This window comes from Oncorhynchus tshawytscha, linkage group LG13 (genome assembly GCF_018296145.1).
Source record: "Oncorhynchus tshawytscha isolate Ot180627B linkage group LG13, Otsh_v2.0, whole genome shotgun sequence".
Taxonomy (NCBI): Eukaryota; Metazoa; Chordata; class Actinopteri; order Salmoniformes; family Salmonidae; genus Oncorhynchus; species Oncorhynchus tshawytscha.
Window position 1 is genome coordinate 70367430 of NC_056441.1, and position 22493 is coordinate 70389922.

Here is a 22493-nt window from a genome sequence, read left to right on the forward strand (position 1 = left end):
GATCATGGGCCTCTTGGCTGCATCTCTGATCAGTCTTCTCCTTGTATGAGCTGAAAGTTTAGAGGGACGGCCAGGTCTTGGTAGATTTGCAGTGGTCTGATACTCTTTCCATTTCAATATTATCGCTTGCACAGTGCTCCTTGGGATGTTTAAAGCTTGGGAAATCTTTTTGTATCCAAATCTGGCTTTAAACTTCTTCACAACAGTATCTCGGACCTGCCTGGTGTGTTCCTTGTTCTTCATGATGCTCTCTGCACTTTTAACGGACCTCTGAGACTATCACAGTGCAGGTGCATTTATACGGAGACTTGATTACACACAGGTGGATTGTATTTATCATCATTAGTCATTTAGGTCAACATTGGATCATTCAGAGATCCTCACTGAACTTCTGGAGAGAGTTTGCTGCACTGAAAGTAAAGGGGCTGAATAATTTTGCACGCCGAATTTTTCAGTTTTTGATTTGTTAAAAAAGTTTGAAATATCCAATAAATGTCGTTCCACTTCATGATTGTGTCCCACTTGTTGTTGATTCTTCACAAAAAAATACAGTTTTATATCTTTATGTTTGAAGCCGGAAATGTGGCAAAAGGTCGCAAAGTTCAAGGGGGCCGAATACTTTCGCAAGGCACTGTATATATATATACACTGCTCAAAAAATAAAGGGAACACTTAAATAACACAATGTAACTCCAAGTCAGTCACACTTCTGTGAAATCAAACTGTCCACTTAGGAAGCAACACTGATTGACAATAAATTTCCCATGCTGTTGTGTAAATGGAATAGACAACGGGTGGAAATTACAGGCAATTAGCAAGACACCCCCAATAAAGGAGTGGTTCTGCAGGTGTTAACCACAGACCACTTCCCAGTTCCTATGCTTCCTGGCTGATGTTTTGGTCACTTTTGAATGCTTGCGGTGCTTTCACTCTAGTGGTAGCATGAGACGGAGTCTACAACCCACACAAGTGGCTCAGGTAGTGCAGCTCATCCAGGATGGGACATCAATGCGAGCTGTGGCAAGAAGGTTTGCTGTGTCTGTCAGCGTAGTGTCCAGAGCATGGAGGCGCTACCAGGAGACAGGCCAGTACATCAGGAGACATGGAGGAGGCCGTAGGATGGCAACAACCCAGCAGCAGGACCGCTACCTCCGCCTTTGTGCAAGGAGGATCACTGCCAGAGCCCTGCAAAATGACCTCCAGCAGGCCACAAATGTGCATGTGTCTGCTCAAACGGTCAGAAACAGACTCCATGAGGGTGGTATGAGGGCCCGACGTCCACAGGTGGGGGTTGTGCTTACAGCCCAATACCGTGCAGGACGTTTTTTATTTGCCAGAGAACACCAAGATTGGCAAATTCGCCACTGGCACCCTGTGCTCTTCACAGATGAAAGCAGGTTCACACTGAGCACATGTGACAGACGTGACAGTCTGGAGACGCTGTGGAGAACGTTCTGCTGCCTGCAACATCCTCCAGCATGACCGGTTTGGCGGTGGGTCAGTCATGGTGTGGGGTGGCATTTCTTTGGGGGGCCGCACAGCCCTCCATGTGCTCGCCAGAGGTAGCCTGACTGCCATTAGGTACCGAGATGAGATCCTCAGACCCCCTGTGAGACCATATGCTGGTGCGGTTGGCCCTGGGTTCCTCCTAATGCAAGACAATGCTAGACCTCATGTGGCTGGAGTGTGTCAGCAGTTCCTGCAAGAGGAAGGCATTGATGCTATGGACTGGCCCCGCCCGTTCCCCAGACCTGATTCCAATTGAGCACATCTGGGACATCATGTCTCGCTCCATCCACAGACTGTCCAGGAGTTGGCGGATGCTTTAGTTCAGGTCTGGCAGGAGATCCCTCAGGAGACCATCCGAGACCATCATAATTTTTGTGTGATTTTGTTGTCAGCACATTCAACTATGTGAAGAAAAAAGTAATTAATAAGAATATTTCATTTATTCCGATCTAGGATGTGTTATTTTAGTGTTCCCTTTATTTTTTTGAGCAGTGTATATATATATATATATATACATATATATATATATATATATACATATATATATATACATATACATATATATATATATATATATATATATATATATATATATATATATATACATATATATATATACATATATATATATATATACATATACATATATATATATATATATATATATATATATATATACATATATATATATATATATATACATATATATATATACATATATATATATATATATATATATATATATACATATATATATATATATATATATATATATATATATATATACATATACATATATATATACATATACATATATATATACATATATATACATATATACATATATATATATATATATATATATATATATATATATATATACATATATATATATATACATATATATATATATATATATATATATATATATATATATATATATATACATATATATATATACATATATATATATATACATACATATATATATATATATACATATATATATATATACATATATATATATATACATATATATATATATAATATTTGTGCTATTTTCACTAGGTTACAGAAATATTATTTTCACTATTACGCACTTGCTGGCATTCGCTGGTTTGATGAATAAACACGGTCCCTCACTGGCCAATCAGAACGTGCTCCTTGGCGAAATATCAAGTTGTGTATTTACGGTCTTTTATGTATTGCCTTGGAATCATCTCCAATTCCAATGTTAGTCTGTTATAGTTTGTTAAATGGCTTACAGAAACAAAATGTAGAACCAAATACATTAACTTGAACCCATTTGCAGTCCACGTTGTTCTAAGTAATTGCGTGGCTTCAATAGCATTCACACTGATATAGGCTCAGCCTATACTTCATTATTGACAAGGCCTCAAAAGAGAACGAATAATTCAATTCAAATTCTAAACTAAACTTGTTTCAAATAGGTTTTCTCACACTTACAGGCACCATAATTTCTAGGGTTTTACGCACACCCAACCTTTTCACAGTAGCTGGACAAAGATCCAATATAAAAAGGGAGATTGTCCACTCACCGTTATACTGCTCCCAAATAGGCCTGTGTTTTATTGACATAAATTGGAACCATTTTACAGATCATTCACACATCTCCCGATGTTACTATCAAGGCGAGACCCAAATGCAGACACAGGAGGCAGATGGTTAGAGTCTTACAATGTTTATTATTCCAAAGGGGTAGGCAAGAGAATTGTCGTGGACAGGCTAAAAGGTCAAAACCAGATCAGAGTCCAGGAGGTACAGAGTGGCAGACAGGTTCATGGTCAAGGCAGGCGGGTACAAAGTCCAGAAACAGGCAAGGGTCAAAACCGGGAGGACTAGAAAAGGGAGAATTCAAAATGCAGGAGAACGGAAAAACCGCTGGTTGACAAGACGAACTGGCACAGAGAGACAGGAAACAGGGATAAATACACTGGGGAAATAAGCGACACCTGGAGGGGGTGGAGACAATCACAAGGACAGGTGAAACAGATCAGGGTGTGACAGTTACATTGCATGCACGGTGAGGTGAACCATTCTAATACAAGTTGTTGGAATAAAATTCAATGAAAAACAAGCACGTTTAAAAAATTTTTTTTTTTAAATGACATTGAAAATAAATGTAAAATGTAAGGATGTCATAAAAAGACTGGCATGGCTGTTGAAACAGCCTTCGTTATAGTAGGCCTAATGGAGGGCTTGAGTTTTCAACATATGAAATGGGGAAAAAGCAATTGTTAAAGGTTACAGATAACTTCTGAATATGATGTTCACCGGTATTCACCTGAGGTTCTCATCTCTCGTTTCATGATGGGCATGAAAAGTAGCCTACATCATGCAAGGGGTTTTATGCACGTCCAAAATGGGACCTTCATGGCTAAAACAATGTGGGCCTGCCTACAATGCATAGATACAAAGGGAATGTCAGCTCCCTGTTTTACTCATCTCAAACGTTATATTTTAATAAAGGTTTTGGCGATTAAGATTTATTTCCAAACAGTCTCAGGAGCCAAAAATGTTATGGACAGTCTTGACATGCATTTGACAAGGGGGGAAAGGCCTTAATTGAGAGGAGGGGAGGCTATGCTAGATTTTAACCAAATAAAACGAAATGGGAGAAAACGTTTTGTTTTTTTATGTTTCTAAATATGAAGTACGCAGGCACCAAAAGCACATTAGGCTACTCTTGGTCCATGCGCATATGGGCAGTGTGCTGGATAGGCTGCGTTTCCACTGCCAAAATTCATGCCGAAACCAACTGCGTTACCACGAAAACCAGCTTTTGGTTGGTCTTAAATGTCCCTACCAGCCCTGCCTGAAATTAGCACTTTGGATCATGTTCTGATATAAGACTGGTAAATTGCCGAACATGGCGTTCGAGCTTGATAATGCTCGTAAGCCAATTTCTACATGACAAAATTGCAAACTAACATGCGTTTGACACTAGCGACAAAAATAGAGCCCTTAGAGTGTATTGATGTTCCTACAAAACCCTCTGTTCGTGTTGGTAAACTCAAAAGTACCGTTTCTATCCACCAAGAGACTCCCACTCCCCCGCATGTTCTATATCTGACTATATCTGTGTAACTCAGGTGAGAAGCTTCCTGAGGTTCCCTCCCTCCAGGCCAGGAGAGTGTATGAGCCTGTCATCATTCAGAAGCATCTGTCACTGTGGGAGAGCCTGCAGTTTACTGAGAAGGTGAGCAGCTAGGGCCCAAGTAGCACACTGTCTGCTGTAACCTGGCCTGGACTGCTTGGTTGTGATGCACAGGACTTGGTTGAATAAAATATCACAAGAATTGGTTGTATATCTATCACTAGAATTGATTGTATACAGTATCACTAGAATTAGATATACACTGTATGAGACCTCCTTACATGCTCTCTTCATTGTATATTTTCTAGGCAAATGTAGCAGCGTGTCTGGTACTTGCGTAAACCATTAATTATTCACAAGCCATTGCTGTAATGTGCTCCCTTATGAGACGACAATTACTTTCCCACCGTCTAAATCCAGACACTTGTAGAAAGAATGTATTTCATAATTATGGTAATTGGCTTTCTAAAAATGGACCTTGACCTCTATATTATACAGTGCTTTGGAAAGTATTCAGACCCCTTGACTTTTTCCACATTTTCTTTAATGTTACAGCCGTATTCTAAAAGGTATTAAATTGCTTTCCCCCCCTCATCAATCTACACACAATACCCCATAATGACAAAGCAAAAATAGTTTTTTTGAAATGTTTGCTAATTTATATTAAAAAAAAAATTTTTTAATGAAATATCACATTTATATAAGTATTCATACCCTTTACTCAGTACATTGTTGAAGCACCTTTGGTAGCTGTTACAGTATTGAGTCTTATTGGGTATGTCTCTGCAAGCTTGGCACACCTGTATTTGGGGAGTTTCTCTAATTCTTCTCTGCGGATCCTCTCAAGCTCTGTCAGGTTGGATCGGGAGAAATGCTGTACAGCTATTTTCAGGTCTCCCCCAGTCTGAGTGCCTGAGTGCTCTGGAACAGGTTTTCATCAAGGATCTCTCTGTACTTTGCTACGTTCATCTTTCCCTCAATCCTGACTAGTCTCCCAGTTCCTGACACTAAAAAACATCCCCACAGCATGATGTTGCCACCACCATGCTTCACCGTAAGGATTGGTGCCAGGTTTTCTGCAGACGTGACGCTTGGAGTTCAGGCCAAAGAGTTCAATCTTGGTTAAATCAGAGCAGAGAATCTTGTTTCTCTGGTCTGAGAGTGTTCAGCTGCCTTTTGGCAAACTCCAAGCGGGCTGTCATGTGCCTTTTACTGAGCAGTGGCTTCCGTCTAGCCACTCTACCATAAAGGCCTGATTGGTGAAGTGCTGCAGAGATGGTTTTCCTTCTGGAAGGCTTTCCCATCTCCACAGAGGAACTCTAGAGCTCTGTCAGAGTGACCATCGGGTCTTGGTCACCTCCCTGACCAAGGCCCTTCTCCCCCGATTGCTGGGTTTGGCTGGGCGGCCAGCTCTAGGAAGAGTCTTGGTGGTTCCAAACTTATCACATTAAGAATGATGGAGGCCACTGTGTTTTTGGGGACCTTCAATGCTGCAGAATTTTTTTGGTACCCTTCCCCAGATCTGTGCCTCGACACAATCCTGTCTCCGAGCTATACGGACAATTCCTTCAACCCCCTGGCTTTGTTTTTGCACTGACATGCACTGTTAACTGCAGAACCTTATATAGACAGGTGTGTGCCTTTCCAAGTCATGTCCAATCAATTGAATTTACCACAGGTGGACTCCAATCAAGTTGTAGAAACAGCTCAAGGATGATCAATGGAAACAGGATGCACCTGAGCTCAATTTCGAGTCTCATAGCAAAGGGTCTGAATACTGATGTAAATAAGGTATTTAAGTTTTTTATTTGTAATACATTTGCAAAAATGTTTTTAAAAAACGGTTTGCTTTGTCGTTACTGGGTATTATGTTAAGATTGTTGAGGACAAAAAACATATTGAATCCATTTTAGAATAAGGCTGTAACGTAACAAAATGTGGAAAAGTCAAGAGGTCTGAATAGTTTCCGAAAACACTGTATATACACTGCCACTGTATTCATTCCCCTTGACTTATTGTTGTGTTAGCCTGAATTCACATGGATTAAATAGATTTTTTTCCCCTCACCCATCTACACACTTCTTTTTTAATACATTTTTCCACATTTAATGACAATTCTATACAGGAATATCACATTTTCATAAGTATTCACACCCCTGAGTCAATACTTTGTGGAAGCCCCTTGGCGGTGTTAACAGCTTGAGTTGTCTTACTTATGTCTTTATCAGCTTTGCACATCTGGATTTGGGGATTTTCTCCCATTCTTCCTTCCAGATTTTTTCAAGCTCTGTTAAGTTAGATGGAGAGCGCGATGGATAACAATCTACAAGTCTTTCCACAGATTCAAGTCTGCGCTTTGCCTGGGCCACTCAAGGACTTTCACATTCTTGTTCCGAAGCCATTCCAGCATTGCTTTGGCTATGTGCTTGGGGTCATTGTCCTGTTGCAATGTAAATCTTCGCCCCCTAGTCTAAGGTTGTTTACAGTCTGAAGCAGGTTCTCATCAAGGATGTGCCTGTGTTTGGCTCCATTCATTGTTCCCTCTATCCTTACCAGTCTCCCAGTCCCTGCTGCTGAAAAACATCCCCATAGAATGATGCTGCCACCACCATGCTTCACAGTAGGGATGGTGTTAGATAGTTGATGAGCAATGCCTGGTTTTCTCCAGACATAGTGTTTGCATTCAGGCCAAAGAGTAACATGTTTGTCTCATCAGACCACAAAATCTTTTGCCTTATGCTCTGAGTCTTTCACATGCCTTTTTGCAAACTTCAGGCATGCCCTCATGTGCCCTTTTCTCATTTGTAGCTTCCGTCTGGCCACTCTACCATAAAGCCAATATTGGTGATATGCTGTAGAGACTGTTTCCTTCTGGCAAGTTCTCCCATTTCAGCCAAGGAACTCTGTAGTTCTGTCAGAGTTGTCATTGGGTTCTTGGTCAACTCCCTGACCAAAGGTCCTTCTTGCTCAGTTGCTCAGTTTGGTTTTTGGGTAGTTCCATAGTTTTTCAATTTCCCAATGATGGAGACCACTGTGCTCTTGTAAACTGTGCTCTTCAACACTCTAGAAATTGTTTTATACCCTTCCCCATAATACTGTATGCCCAACAACAATTCTATCTCGGAGATCTACAGACAGTTCCTTTGACTTTACGATATAGTTCCTGCTATGACATGCGCTGTCAACTGTGGGACCTTATATAGACAGGTGTGTTTCTTTCTCAATCATGTCCAAACAATTGAATGGGCCGCAGGTGGACACCAATCAAGTTGTAGTGACATCTCAAGGATGATCAAAGGAAATTCGATGCACCTGAGCTCAATTTGGAGTGTCATAGCAAAGGGGCGTGAATATTTACACTACTGTTCAAAAGACTTGGGTCACATAGAAATGTCCTTGTTTTTGAAAGAAAAGCTCATTTCTTGTCCATTAAAATAACCTAGTATTGATCAGAAATACAGTGTAGACATTGTTCATGTTGTAAATGACTATTGTGGCTGGAAACGGCTGATTTTTAATTAAATATCTATTTAGGTGTACAGAGGCCCATTATCAGCAACCATCACTCCTGTGTTCCAATGGCACGTTGTGTTAGCTAATCCAAGTTTATCACTTTAAAAGGCTAATTTATCATTGTAAAACCCTTTTGCAATTATGTTAGCACAGCTGAAGACTGTTGTGCTGATTAAAGAAGCAATACAACTGGCCCTTCATTAGAGAAGTTGAGTATCTGGATCATCAGTATTTGTGGGTTCGATTACGGGCTCAAAATGGCCAGAAACAAATAACTTTCTTCTGAAACACATCAGTCTATTCTTGTTCTGAGAAATGAAGGCTATTCCATGTGAGATATTGCCAAGAAACTGAAGCTCTCGTACAACACTGTGTACTACTCCTTTCACAGAACAGCACAAACTGGCCCTAACCAGAATAGAAAGAGGACTGGGAGGCCCCGGTGCACAACTGAGCAAGAGGACAAGTACATTAGAGTGTCTAGTTTGAGAAACAGACGCCTGAAAAGTCCTCAACTGGCAGCTTCATTAAATAGCACCCGCAAAACACCAGTCTCTACGTCAACAGTGAAGAGGCGACTCGGGATGCTGGTCTTCTAGGCAGAGTTGCAAAGAAAAAGCCATATCTCAGACTGGCCAATAAAAAGAAAAGATTAAGATGGGAAAAAGAACACAGACACTGGACAGAGGAACTCTGCCTAGAAGGCCAGCATCCCGGAGTCGCCTCTTCACTGTTGACGTTGAAACTGGTGTTTTGCGGGTGCTATTTAATGAAGCTTCCAGTTGAGGTCTTTTCAGGCGTCTGTTTCTCAAACTAGACACTCTAATGTACTTGTCCTCTTGCTCAGTTGTGCACCGGGGCCTCCCAGTCCTCTTTCTATTCTGGTTAGAGCCAGTTTGCGCTGTTCTGTGAAGGGAGTAGTACACAGCGTTGTATGAGATTTTCAGTTTCTTAGCAATTTCTCTCATAGAATAGCCTTCATTTCTCAGAATAAGAATAGACCGACGAGTTTCAGAAGAAAGTGCTTTGTTTCTGGACATTTTGAGCCTGTAACCGAACCCACAAATGCTGATGCTCCAGATACTCAACTAGTCTGAAGAAGGCCAGTTTTATTGCTTCTATAATCAGAACAACAGTTTTCAGCTGTGCTAACATAATTCGAAAAGGGTTTTCTAATGATCAATTAGCCTTTTAAAATGATAAACTTGGATTAGCAAACACAATGTGCCATTGGATCACAGGAGTGATAGTTGCTGCTAATGGGCCTCTGTACACCTATGTAGATATTCCATTAACAATCTGCCGTTTCCAGCTACAATAGTCATTTATAACATTAACAATGTCTACACTCTATTTCTGATCAATTTGATGTTATTTTAATGGCCAAAAATATGCTTTTCTTTCAAAAACAAGGACATTTCTAAGTGACGCCAAACTTTTGAATGGTAGTGTATGTAAATTAGATATTTCTGTATTTCATTTTCAATACATTTTCAAACTTTTCAAAAAACATGTTTTCACTTTTTCATTATGAGGTATTGTGTGTAGATGGGTGAGAAAAAATCTATTTAATCCATTTTGAATATAGGCTGTAAGACAACAAAATGTGGAATAAATCAAGGGGTATGAATAATTTCTAATGTCACTGTATCATATAATATATAATCATGTCAGATTAGATAGGATATTGTTCTTGTTTTGTCCTGGTGTAGCCCTTGAAGTCAGAGAAACCAGTCAACATGGAGAACCTTCCTGTCAACAATAACAATGGTCAGTCCAACGGCTACACTCTGTATGAGACCATAATCCACAGCGGAGGCCTTCTGAACTCCATGAACAATGTTAGAGACAGAGCCCTGGTAAGTACAGACAGACACAGCTACATGGCATTATATCATAATTATTTCATGATATTAGCAAACGTCAAGTACCCTATGTCAGTAGATTATTTGTACTAATAAACTTCTCTTGTCTTCTAGGTATTTGTGGACAAACTCTTTGTTGGAGTACTGGACTATAAGATGCTGGAGTGTGCTCTGCCTGATGGAAAGGTATAGTGATAGTGTGTGTTTTGGGAAACAGGTAGCCTAGTGGAGAGAGTGTTGTGCCAGTAACCAAAAGGTCGCTGGTTTGGATATCCGAGTTGACAAGGTGAAAAATCTCTCGATGTGCCCTTGAGCAAGGCACTTAACCCTAATTTGCTCAAGGGGCATGGTACTACTATGGCTGACTGTAAAACAACACATTTCGCTGCAGCTATCCGGTGTATGTGACAATAACACATATTTTTAAAAAGTTGTATTCAGGCTATAGGTGTGCTGCTGAGCTGCTTTCAAAACTGGCTAGTTAATATTCAACACCATGTTAGAGGTGAAAGCTTCTGGTGATGCTGATAAATGCGTTTGTCACTAAGGTGCTAGGATTATTCCAACAGAATGTTTTCAGACAAATGTTGTTCTAACAAAGAGGAATCACAATCACTAACTTTGCACCTGCCTGTTATTGGAAAACAAGTCAACGCTGCTTTTCTATCACACAGCAGCAGATTGGACTTATCTGCAGTCCAACTGAAAGCAACATGTTTCCTCTATTGTCTTTATTTAGTCCGCTTTGCATTGTAAACTGTAGATAACACCTCCAATTGTTTCCACATCTTTTATGTACTTTTCATTGAAGGGGGAGAGAACATTGAGTTTACTCGTGGAGAACTCTGGGAGACTGAACTATGGTAAACTCCTAGATGAACAGCGTAAAGGTAATAAAATAGTTTAACCTACTGTATCTGGGTCAGTGATAGCCTTGTGGTTGTATAACTAGACACATCTATTAGTAAATCCTTTCAGAATAGGTGCTCAAAAGCAGCTAATTAACCACTGAATGTAGAAAATCAAAGACTGCCTTATTTCAGCCTTGGCTTATTTTTCAGGTCTTGTCGGAGACATTGAGTTGAACAATACCCCGCTACGAGACTTTATCATTCATAGTCTAGATATGAAGCCTGGCTTTGTAAATAGGTTTGTACTGATCATGTACATCTTTCAATTTCCGTCTTCATGTTTATTTGTTCTGTTCTGAGTCTCTGTCATTGCTCGTGCCTAGCTCTGATTCTGTTGAGTTGATTATCTTCTTAGTTCTCACTGAGCGTAGAATTACAATGCCAGATTGCAGAAATAACAGCTTTTTCATGTGGTTTCCCAGTACCATGTTAAAACCACATTATAATCAACTGGGAAATTTAGCGCCGTCTTGAAAATGCTTGCCCACTGAGAACAACACTACATCAAAAGATCAGAAGTGGAATAAAACCATTTACATATCCATGACTGAAGCCATGCCATTGTACACTCTCACAAATGATTTTGTTACATGAATAAATATGACGAGAAATTGTATTAGTCAGTAATTTCCTGTGTTATAGTAGGGTGATCTCGTCCCATGTTTCAGACTGAGTGCATCAGGCCAGTGGAACTCTGTTTTCCAGAAGCCTTCCTTCCCAGGGTTTTTCCACGGCAAGCTATATGTGGGTGGCCATCCCAGAGACACCTTCATCAGACTGCCTGTGAGTAAAAGCAGCCCAAAAGGCTCTATGGTTATGGAAGACAGCATCACCTGTCCATACTGTTTATTGATGCATAGGGTAGTAGCCCTATCTCTGGTTTATTCATAGCTAGTGTATTAGGCCTCACACATCAGATCAACAAAGTGGTGAAAGAAGATCCCAGAGAAACTCTAAACTCTGATTTTCAAGTCACTGATTACAGTGTTTTTTTATTCTCAGGGTTGGAGTAAAGGAGTGGTCTTTATCAATGGGCAGAATCTTGGACGCCACTGGTCCATGGGGCCCCAGCAAACCCTCTACCTCCCCGCCCCCTGGCTTAACCGAGGAAACAATCAGGTACTGATGCCATAACTGTTACTGAAAAATCTCCTTCACCCTCCACAGGAGTTCACTCAGATGCCTCTGTTAGGAACATCACAGGTCAACAATTCTGATATACAGCTATAGCAGCTGGGCCACCCAGTGGGTTTGATGATATTGGACTTGTCAGTGCTTTGCAGGAATAGTCCTCAGACGACTTCCCTTTCCTCTTTCCTCTGTCTCCACACCTCGGCACCCTACTGCTGTGTTGACCTCTGCTGTGTTTCAGAGCCTTTTGTTTTTGTTGCTCTCAGGTTGTTGTCTTTGAGGAGCAGGAAACTGATGGTAAAATCCAATTTGCCAGCGAGCCTGACCTTGGAATGACTGTTGACGTACAGTGAGGATGGCCTGGTAGAATGGAGGTATGGTTAGGAGTTCCATCCTCTCACATTTCCACACTCTGCCTGCCATCAGGGACCTAGCTGGATAGCTACTCAGAATCGATGCACACCACTGCACATGGCATTTATTTCCTGTTGGGAAGCCCCAGCCTCTGAATGATCCAGACTAATTAAGCATCCTACTAGATCTTGCAAACGTAACTGTGCCTTCATTATATTCGATGGGCCACGGCAATATCTGGATTGCAATGTACTGCAATATCTGGATTGTACTTGTTGTTTGTGTATTACCCTTTCATACTGTATGTCTATTGTGAGAATTTTGTCAGAGGATACTCATTTGGAGATTTCAGGTATTTTAATGTATAGGTGTTTGTCTGGATTCAAGGACACATATTTTCACTATGTCATTGTATTTTATTTAATTGGACAGCAAATACATAGATTGTGCTTTTGAGATGAATCAGTGACATGTGATGGTGAATTAAACTGAACGATCAGTGCAGTGGAGACTCTCAAATACAAAGACATTCGCCAAGTACTTCACTTTTCAGTTGTTTATTTGTCTTGATAAATGTCATATGGTATCTCTGAGAAGGAGTCATGAGGAGAAATTAACAACCTTTAGAGTTACATGCAGAAGAAGTGATTCACACAAGGATGGAAGATGACTGTGGATCAAAGTAGGTAAAGGAAGGGGGAGTGTGATTTGCCCTAAGAAAGCATTTAGAGCCTAGTACAGTATGAGCCATCACCTTTGTTACATTATGTGTGTACCACTACGAAGCTAAACACTGGATGAGGCTGTTCCATTACATTAAAGCCGTTTCTGACTGTCAGAACAGTATCGCTCGTTGATCCAACTGTGAGAGTGTGAGAAAGCCAGGGATGTAAGGAGAAGTTTGAGTTTTGTACCGTCAGAGTACTACACTTAACTTATGATTCTATAAGTGATTACAACAGTGTAGGAGCAAGCTCCATTAAATGTCCAAGAGATTAAATTGCACTTCCATTATGTATAACTCTTAGTGTTGTCTGGGTTCATCTCTGCAGACAGGCCCTAACATTTTTCCTAAATTCACATGAATGAACACAATCAATTCTAAGAAAGGTCATTAAAAATGAAGGCTATTGATAGCGATTGAAGTCAGAGCAATACAGAATTGATGGAAAACAATGAAATGTTGTGTCTCAGTTTGTTGGTGTTGCCCGCAAACCTAAATGTGACCTCAGAAGAGCTTGTCTGTGTGGTTTCTGAACCTCAGTGGCTGAGAGGCACAGATGAGAAAAGAAGGGGGTGGGGGCAAACATGGACCAAGAAATGTTCAATTATAATTCAATTTGACAAGAGGACATTCATACTTCAAATAAATACATAAATAAATATATTTCTATTGATTTTTGCATAAATATACAGACTTTACTTTACATTTTGGAGAATGGAAACAGATCAGAAGACATCGATTCTTGCCTAATGAAGTTAATGGAAACTGCTGTGCAATCCAAAACCTAAAGATGAGGTCAACATGAACATTAACAGATGTTGTTTGATCGCAAAACATTTGGTTTGAATTCCTCAATTAAATAATACTATTTAAAAGAAATGATCAGAAATGACATGCTGGTGTATCCATTTGAATACCAGTACCTGATGAGAGAGCATATTTTGGGGGGAGCCGTATCCGATGGGGGAACAGTACCTGATGGGAAAACCGTATCTGATCTAATACTGCTTTGGATAATTGAATAGGCCATAACTATCCTGGACATTAATCTCCCTTTTTCATAGTTTGCCATTAGTGTTCACCTACATTTGAGGTATTACTGAAGGATACATTAAGAAATTGAAGCGGGCATGAAACCTTAATACTGCAAAGGTATAGCTGAGCATGACACCAATTCACTTGTGCTTGTCATTACGTTTTGCCTGTTATATCCAAGAATTGTCACAAAGCGTGTTGCAAAAACTAACTTCAACCCGTACATGGTACAGTTTTGTCAGGGCAAGAAACTAGGACTGAGCATGCATGCATAGGATGGTGTTGCAGACTGGGGTTCTAGCATGGGGTATCTTACTAGTAGTTGTCCAAAGCAGAGGATCTTCTTCTAGTTTTCATGGTATATTTGATTTGCCTTCTTACTCGCTTACAGTTCATAGACCCATGGTTGTTTCTTGGAAACATTTTAGCATGATTGTCTGTCTACCGCTGATGAAACTGAAGTATACAGTAACATTTCTACACTGCAGTGGGCTTATAGATTATTCGCTGTGATACGAGCGCAAATATCTAACTTATGTAGGCAATACACACTGTGAACGTAGGTGCTTTTGCACATTTGACTGTATATCTCGACTGTTAGTGCCTTTAGCTTAGATAACTTCAATTGCTTTCTGTTGTCCTACTCTACTAGTTAGCTACTGTGGTTATATAAACCAGCATACTATATGGCCATCGGCCAAACTGCTCATCATTGGGTAATGATAATACTGTAACATATGCACAAAGTTGGGTTAAACCTAACGTGGTGATGTGCTGTTATACTGTTCATGGCATGTGATTGAAAAACAGGAGTGAACATGTGCTATGCCAGTTGTCATACATTGAGGTGTTCTTGGTAATGCCTAAGTCAATTCTTTGTTTTTATTTTACATCTATATAAATTCAGTTGTTACATTTTATCTGAGAGGACCTTACTATGAGTCCTCTAATTGTTCCTGTGTTAAATTAGTATGTACACGTGTTTCCACTTAGGAACACAGTCACTAGTGCTTTTAAGTGCTAAGTTAAGTTTTTAGGAATTTGACCTGTAATATTGTGTGCCTCCCAAGAGTTAGGAGCCCATCTTGATGTCAGTTATTTCAAGTGAATAGCTTCAGTACACACTGAATTACATGTCTGAGAATGACACTGAAAATGGATGGTTCCCCAGCTTTAGCTTTCAAAATGGAGGCAAGCGTCAGTCAGTAGTTTTGAACTAGCAAGAAAATGCATGTAAACACAAAAAACTAGCAAATTAAATAAAAGCAGACATAGTTTTAGTTATACAAAAAGGACATTCCTTCCCTTTTTGAACTTTTAGTGTTTGCTGAAAGTAGAATTGATCTTCTGAGAGATGACTTGTTCGGATTCTCCATGATTGTTCTGTCTGAAGATGTGGAGGCCATTGCAGTACATGTCTATTAAAGGTCTCTTACAGACCCTACTAAGATCTCAGGATCTCATCCCCTGCCCTGAAGATCCATGTCTATAGAGGGAAAGACAATGGATATCTCATTAGGCTGTTCAGGCCAGTAAACGCTTCATCTCATTGGCTGCCTAACTCCCTCCCTCCTGCAATGTTTGTGTTGTGCTGTCTCGTGTTAGGACACTACAGATGCAGTATGGTGTCATGCAGGTTCAGAGAGCATCGATCTCCCGTTGATCCTTAATCGCTCAGCTCTCACCGTCTGCTTCATGTTGGTGCTGCTGGCAACATTTAACCTGATAAATATTGCCATCTTGTACTAATCTGTGCTTTAATATGATGCATTTGTAATCCCAATATTAAAAGTGTTTAGTTTCAGTCAAGGGGATTAGGATTTGGCCCCCGAGGCAGTCTTTCCTGAAATGATTAAGACATGAACACGGTTTGCACTGGGAGATGGCCTCTTTTTCTTCTCAGGGTCCATATTAGGCAACCACCTGGAACAGAGAGCAGGGACTCACTGAGAAATTACACACATTCATAATGAAGTCAATTTGCAGTACAGATCAATATAGTTGTAATAACTCTTTTAGCCCAAAAATGTGGGTGTCTGTAAAAGCAATGGATAATTTAAACAATATCCCGAAATGTGCTTATCGTTGGTATACCATTTCCCTGTTCACCAAAGGTCATACAAATATTTGTATATAAATTAGTAAAATAAGTCTGAGATGTGAATAATTGAATAATTTATCTCTTTACCATCGCCCGAGGAGACAACGTCAAATCTCCACATTGGGGTCTGTAAATCCTTTCTTTCCCTCATTTACAAGGACAGGTTTTTCTGTCCTAGTGTGCCAAACGAGAATCTGTAGAGAAGTATCAGAGAGAAGAATCAGCATCAGGCAGCACTCTCAGGATCGAACACACACCCATCCACTCCTCCTCTCTCCTTTCCTCTCTGCATGGGCGGTGGTGATGTTCTTCTGAGCATCTACTCCTAGATATAGCAACAAGAGCAGTACAGAAGGTACAATAGGAAACCTATCTATAAGAATGTACTCCTGTGTGTCAGCTCGACCTTGCTCAACATTTTATGATAGTGAATAGAGAGTGCTCCTGTAGTGGAAAAATAAAAACTTGCTCTTCTTTTTTGCTCTTTGTAAGTGATGCAACTCGGTTATTTTGGGTGCGTCACGTACCGGTAACTATAGCCCCAATCAAGCCTTTGGAGTGGGATGACTTGGCTCTGGAGACCGGACTCACATCCAGGAGAGTGATGGTGGAAATGAATCGACGTATAGAGCTCATTTTCTTCCCCTCAGTCTCTGAGCAGCCCTACCTTTCATCTCCTCCACCTCAGTAATGAATTATGCATGGGGTGTGTTTGAGCTGCCTCCACCAGGAGCCAACTCCCACTTTACCCAGGTGTAGATGAGGTTAATAGTCACACTTGCGTCTGAAGAGGTAGATTATAAGGAGGAGAGTTGCCGGAGCACGACTCATCCCTCGCCCTGTGCTCATCTGGGCTGAATGCATGCTAGGATGCCCCCCCTTTTCATCTACTCCCCTCCAGGAGTCCTGAATATAATCAGGCTGAATATCCCATTATGTGAGTGTGAGTGGTGGTGGGCTAAGGCCCCTGGGTGACTCCTCTCTGCCCAGGGAGAGGCTTAGCAGCTGGGGCTCGGGCCAGGGCCAGGCAGGGAACAGCGAGGCCGGAGATGAAAGGTGCATGAAACACCACACAGTGGCCTGAAGCCGTTTACAATCACACCCACTATGTGAGGGGAGCCTGCCAGTTACCTAATGGATCCACTGACATTTTTAGCACCTGGTTATATATGAAGTTGTTTTGGAGAGAGTGAACTTGCCACTGCCTCTGCACTAAGGTTGGATCCACCAGAGGATCATCAGAGTATGGATTTCACATTTGCCTGACATTATATAAAATACCAACAAGTAATATTATTATATTCTGGTGTAAAATGACAGAGTATAACATGCAAAAATAAAGCATTTATTTTGCTCTATCTACCTTAGTGCAATTAGATGCTTTGGGCTCCAGGTCATTGAGTGTGACCAGCTCCCGGAGAAGGCTGCTCTCCTGGTAGCCTCCCTTCACTCCTCGCAGCTTGAAGTAGGCCTGGGGCTTGAAGAGGATGAGCCGCAGGTTGATGGCGAAGCCCGCCATGTCGATGGCAAAGGGCCGGTGAGGGTCAAATACAGTCTTCCAGCCGTACACCTTGCCTGCTGCGTTGACCTTGGGAGACTCGTAGCGCAGACCACCAACAAAGGCCACAGGCCATACAGACACCTTCCTTGTTGACCTCATCTGGATAGAGAAGAAGAGAGGACAGAGAGAGTTAAGCATCTTTGCACTGTTTGTATTTTTAATGAACAGGATCAGTGTATCAGTGTCTATATGAGATGTGCCAACAAGGCAATATACATTAATTACAGGAGACAATAGTTTTAATTCCAAACAATGATACAAATCGAGCCAGATAATCTGAAAGCTATGGTGTGTATGTTACATGTATCACAGAAGCTTTGCAGGGCCACTGTGATGGACCCAGCCTAAGAAGAGTAAACGTGGACAGAGCTAAGTGGGTTTGAGGACCAGGGCCATTATAGAGAGTGGATTGGGAGAAGAAGAGCAGGTTGGTTGAGGAGATGCTTGAAAGGTGCCGAGCCTCTTCCATTCCTCAGAGGCTCAGGTTTGTCCTTTAATCTTCCAGTATCAAACGATCTCCTGGCCACCTGCTCTTTGTCGACTGTATTTCTGTACCACTAGCAGCGAAAGAGAGCCGCCCAAATCATGAAAGGAAGTGTTCTAATGAGGAGGGCTGAACTGTTGAGTAATTTATCCACACTCAATGCAGTAGCAATAATAAAGGTGCTGGTGTTGTAGAAGTGCTTTTTAAATTAGGTGTTTAGCAGGGAGAGGGGATGTATGTGTGTGTGTGCTGGGTGGGACAACACTCTGGAAACGGGGCTCGCTCAGTGTGTGTCCCAGTATTCTAGCCGTATCTGATGATAACCCACCAGCCCAGGGGATCAGAGAGGAGATGTGTGCGTGAGAACAGGATGGAGGAGGCCCGGGTTTATGAGTGCAGTTTGGAAACACATCTGGGCCACCGAGACCAGGACTTTGCCAGGCTAGTCACCCAAATAACACTTTGTATGTGTTACAGGAATTAAATTCCTCTATGTTTTAATACCCAATTAAAATGAAAGACTCAATTCATAAGAATTTGTAAGACTCTTATTTGTATAAAATGGACAGAGATCAGTCTTTAAAATCAACCAGCTGCGTTTATTCTCGAGAGTACTGCCCATGATACATTTTACCACAGGTTATAAACTGAAAATGACGTCAGCGTTTTCTAACTGTTCCGTCTCTTCTTGACACTGGTACAAAGGCTGTATACTTCTCAAGCCTTCCCACATCGTCTATCCTAATTTAGATAATTTATGACCGAGCCAAGGCCAGCCTGTGTAGATAAGCCTTCTAGCCAGTCTGGCTATAAGTTCATTCATTTCTACCAAGGAACAGACAGTCATTGTTCTAATTCTTGATTATATTTACACACATTATATTCAGTACTAGGATTATAAAGAAAATGCATACATATACAGTAATATAATAGTATTCTGATTAGTCAGTCCTGATTGAAAAGTATACATAATTAGTCATTATTGATAAAAATTCCCTTAACAGTATGATAGGGTGTTAGGGATGACATCACCCTCTCCCAAGGGTCATGTGATTTTTGTACATAAGAAAACTGACTTTTACCACAAGTTTAAATCATGCATCTTTCCTACGAGTGAAATAGCTGTTTTCCTCAATGGGTAGGTTCTGGAATGAAACTGGCTCAAGCATCGTCAAGGGGGTTGCCCCTCTCCCTCCATGCTACAATGTGAAAATGAATGTTTCCAATGCTGCCACTGACGGGAATCATTGCTAAAACAGTACCCCGTCTCTCCTCTGTGTAGAGCTGAGCAAGTGAAAATGCCATAAAGTGCTGCCCAATTTTCGTGGACTTGAAGTGTTTGTGCTAAGTGTTCTTAACTCTCTCTCTCTCTCTCTCTCTCTCTCTCTCTCTCTCTCTCTCTCTGTGTGTAAGCTATGTTTCCTTTACTTGGGGAGGCCCACAGAGACAGCCTGCCTATGTTCTTGAAGTCGGAGCACAACAAAGGGAACTAATCCCAAACTCTCCAGGTGTATTAATCCATCTGAAGCGGAGGAGATGGGGATCTGTACTGGTTCACAGAGGCTCTAAAGTGAGTTGTCATCAGTACAGGCTGATACTGCTATCGGGTGATTATACTGCTATAGGTTGATTATCTGTCTTTAATAGATGGAATTGGTGGCTTAGTCCATAGAGAACACAGTAGAAAATGGTTAGTTCAACTCCTAAACTGTGGCCTATTTTCATCAGTACACCACATGATTCCTAAACCAGAAGCAATATCATTATATATACCTTTTATATCCAATACTTATTTTATCATTTAAAGAAGTATTCAATTTAGGTGATATTGTATTCTAAGTGATCTGGTTCACAATGTTGAATGTGGATGCTGAAGGAGAATAGAGAAGGATAGATATGATAAAAATAGAGAAGCAGACACTGCCTGTAAATACTCCTTGTGGCTTTGGGAAGGCAACAAAAGCATTTTTTTATGAAAGCTTAATAATTAATGCACCCCTTTACAGTGATGAAGTTTAACTATGGCAGATGCATATTTCATGAGCTACACTACATGACCAAAAGTATGTGGACACCTGCTCATCGAACATCTCATTCCAAAATCATGGGCTTTATTATGGAGTTGGTCCCCCCTTTACTGATATTACAGCCTCCACTCTTCTGGGAAGGCTATCCAATAGATGTTGGAACACTGCTGTGGGGACTTGCTTCCATTCAGCCACAAGAGCATTAGTGAGGTTGGGCACTGATGTTGGGCGATTAGACCTGGCTCGCAGTCTGCGTTCCAATTCATCCCAAAGGTGTTCGATGGGGTTGAAGTCAGGGCTCTGTGAAAAACAGCCCCAGACCATTATTCCTCCTCTTTAAACTTTACCGTTGGCACTATGCATTGGGGGAGGTAGTGTTCTCCTGACACCCACTAAACCCAGATTTGTCTGTCGTACTGCCCGATGGTGGATCATGATTCATCACTCCAGAGAACGCGTTTCCACTGCTCCAGAGTCCAATGGCGGCGAGCTTTACACCACTCCAGCCGTTGTACTTGGCATCGCACATGGTAATCTTAGGCTTGTGCGCGGCTGCTCGGCCATGGAAACTAATTTCATGAAGCTCCAGACGAACAGTTCTTGTGCCGATGTTGCTTCCAGAGGCAGTTTGGAACTTGGTTGTGAGTGTTGCAACCGAGGACAGACGATTTTTACGCTCTACATGTTTCAGCACTCGGTAGTCCCATTCTGTGAGCTTGTGTGGCCTACCACTACGTGGCTGAGCAGTTGTTGTTGCTAGACTTCACAATAACAGCAATTACAGTTGATCGGGCATCTCTAGCAGGGCAGAAATTTGACGAGCTGACTTGATGGAAAGGTGGCATCCCATGACGGTGCCACGTTGAATGCCACTGAGCTCTTCAGTAAGGGCATTCCACTCCCAATGTTTGTCTATGGAGATTGCATGACGGTGTGCTCACCTGTCAGCAACGGGTGTGGATGAAATAGCCTAATCCACTAATTTGAAGGGGTGTCCACATACTTTTGTGTATCTATAGCGTATTTTACTTTTAACAATTCACAGCAGAGTCTCTACTAGAGGTCGACCGATTAATCGGAATGGCCGATTAATTAGGGCCGATTTCAAGTTTTCATAACAATTGGAAATCGGTATTTTTGGACACCGATTTGCCTATTTTATTTTATTTTTTACACCTTTATTTAATCTTTTTTTAACTAGGCAAGTCAGTTAAGAACACATTCTTATTTTCTCGTTCAGGGGCAGAAAGACAGATTTTCACCTTGTTAGCTCGGGGGATCCAATCTTGCAACCTTACAGTTAACTAGTTCAATGCAATAACGACCTGCCTCTCGCTCGTTGCACTCCACAAGGAGACTGCCTGTTACGCAAATGCAGTAAGCCAAGGTAAGTTGTTAGCTAGCATTAAACTTATCTTATAAAAAACAATCAATCATAATCACTAGTTAACTACACATGGTTGATGATATCACTAGATATTATCTAGCATGTCCTGTGTTGCATATAATCTGACTGAGCATACAAGTATCTAAGTATCTGACTGAGCGGTGGTAGGCAGAAGCAGGCGCGTAAACATTAATTCAAACAGCACTTTCGTGCATTTTGCCAGCAGCTCTTCGTTGTGCGTCAAGCATTGCGCTGTTTATGACTTCAAACCTATCAACTCCCGAGATGAGGCTGGTGTGACCGAAGTGAAATGGCTGGCTAGTTGTCGTTGTGTTGCTGGTTCGAGCCCAGGGAGGAGCGAGGAGAGGGACTGAAGCTATACTGTTACACTGGCAATACTAAAGTGCCTATAAGAACATCCAATAGTCAAAGGTTAATGAAATAGAAGATATAGAGGGAAATAGTCCTTTAATAACTACAACCTTTCTTACAACCTAAAACTTCTTACCTGGGAATATTGAAGACTCATGTTAAAAGGAACCACCAGCTTTCATATGTTCTCATGTTCTGAGCAAGGAACTTAAACGTTAGCTTTCTTACATAGCACATATTGCACTTTTACTTTCTTCTCCAACACTTTGTTTTTGCATTATTTAAACCAAATTGAACATGTTTCATTATCTACTTGAGGCTAAATTAATTTTATTGATGCATTATATTAAGTTAAAATAAGTGTTAATTCAGTATTGTTGTAATTGTCATTATTACAAATA

General features: G+C 41.0%; 2 protein-coding genes across 6 annotated transcripts in view; one reads left to right on the top strand and one right to left on the bottom strand.

The window, feature by feature from the left end:
- LOC112265619 (beta-galactosidase-1-like protein 2) overlaps positions 1-13577 on the top strand; it is a 28864-nt gene extending 15287 nt beyond the window's left edge. For 2 of the 4 annotated variants that reach the window (XM_024443125.2, XM_024443124.2), the window contains exons 12-19: positions 4623-4729; positions 9853-9999; positions 10120-10191; positions 10817-10895; positions 11067-11154; positions 11585-11699; positions 11919-12035; positions 12314-13577. In XM_024443125.2, the coding sequence (XP_024298893.1) occupies positions 4623-4729; positions 9853-9999; positions 10120-10191; positions 10817-10895; positions 11067-11154; positions 11585-11699; positions 11919-12035; positions 12314-12400 (812 nt within the window). In that variant the 3' untranslated portion in view covers positions 12401-13577. Of the gene's footprint in view, positions 1-4622; positions 4730-9852; positions 10000-10119; positions 10192-10816; positions 10896-11066; positions 11155-11584; positions 11700-11918; positions 12036-12313 lie in introns of those variants that run through there. The other 2 variants (XM_024443126.2, XM_024443129.2) reach the window with 2 other exon arrangements.
- LOC112265621 (galactosylgalactosylxylosylprotein 3-beta-glucuronosyltransferase 1) overlaps positions 12943-22493 on the bottom strand; it is a 101112-nt gene continuing 91561 nt past the window's right edge. For both annotated transcript variants that reach the window (XM_024443134.1, XM_024443133.1), the window contains 3 exons: positions 17625-17921; positions 16349-16455; positions 12943-16083 (listed from right to left, as the gene is read on the bottom strand). In XM_024443134.1, coding sequence (XP_024298902.1) covers positions 16369-16455; positions 17625-17921 — 384 coding nt within the window. In that variant the 3' untranslated portion in view covers positions 12943-16083; positions 16349-16368. The remainder of the gene's footprint in view (positions 16084-16348; positions 16456-17624; positions 17922-22493) is intronic.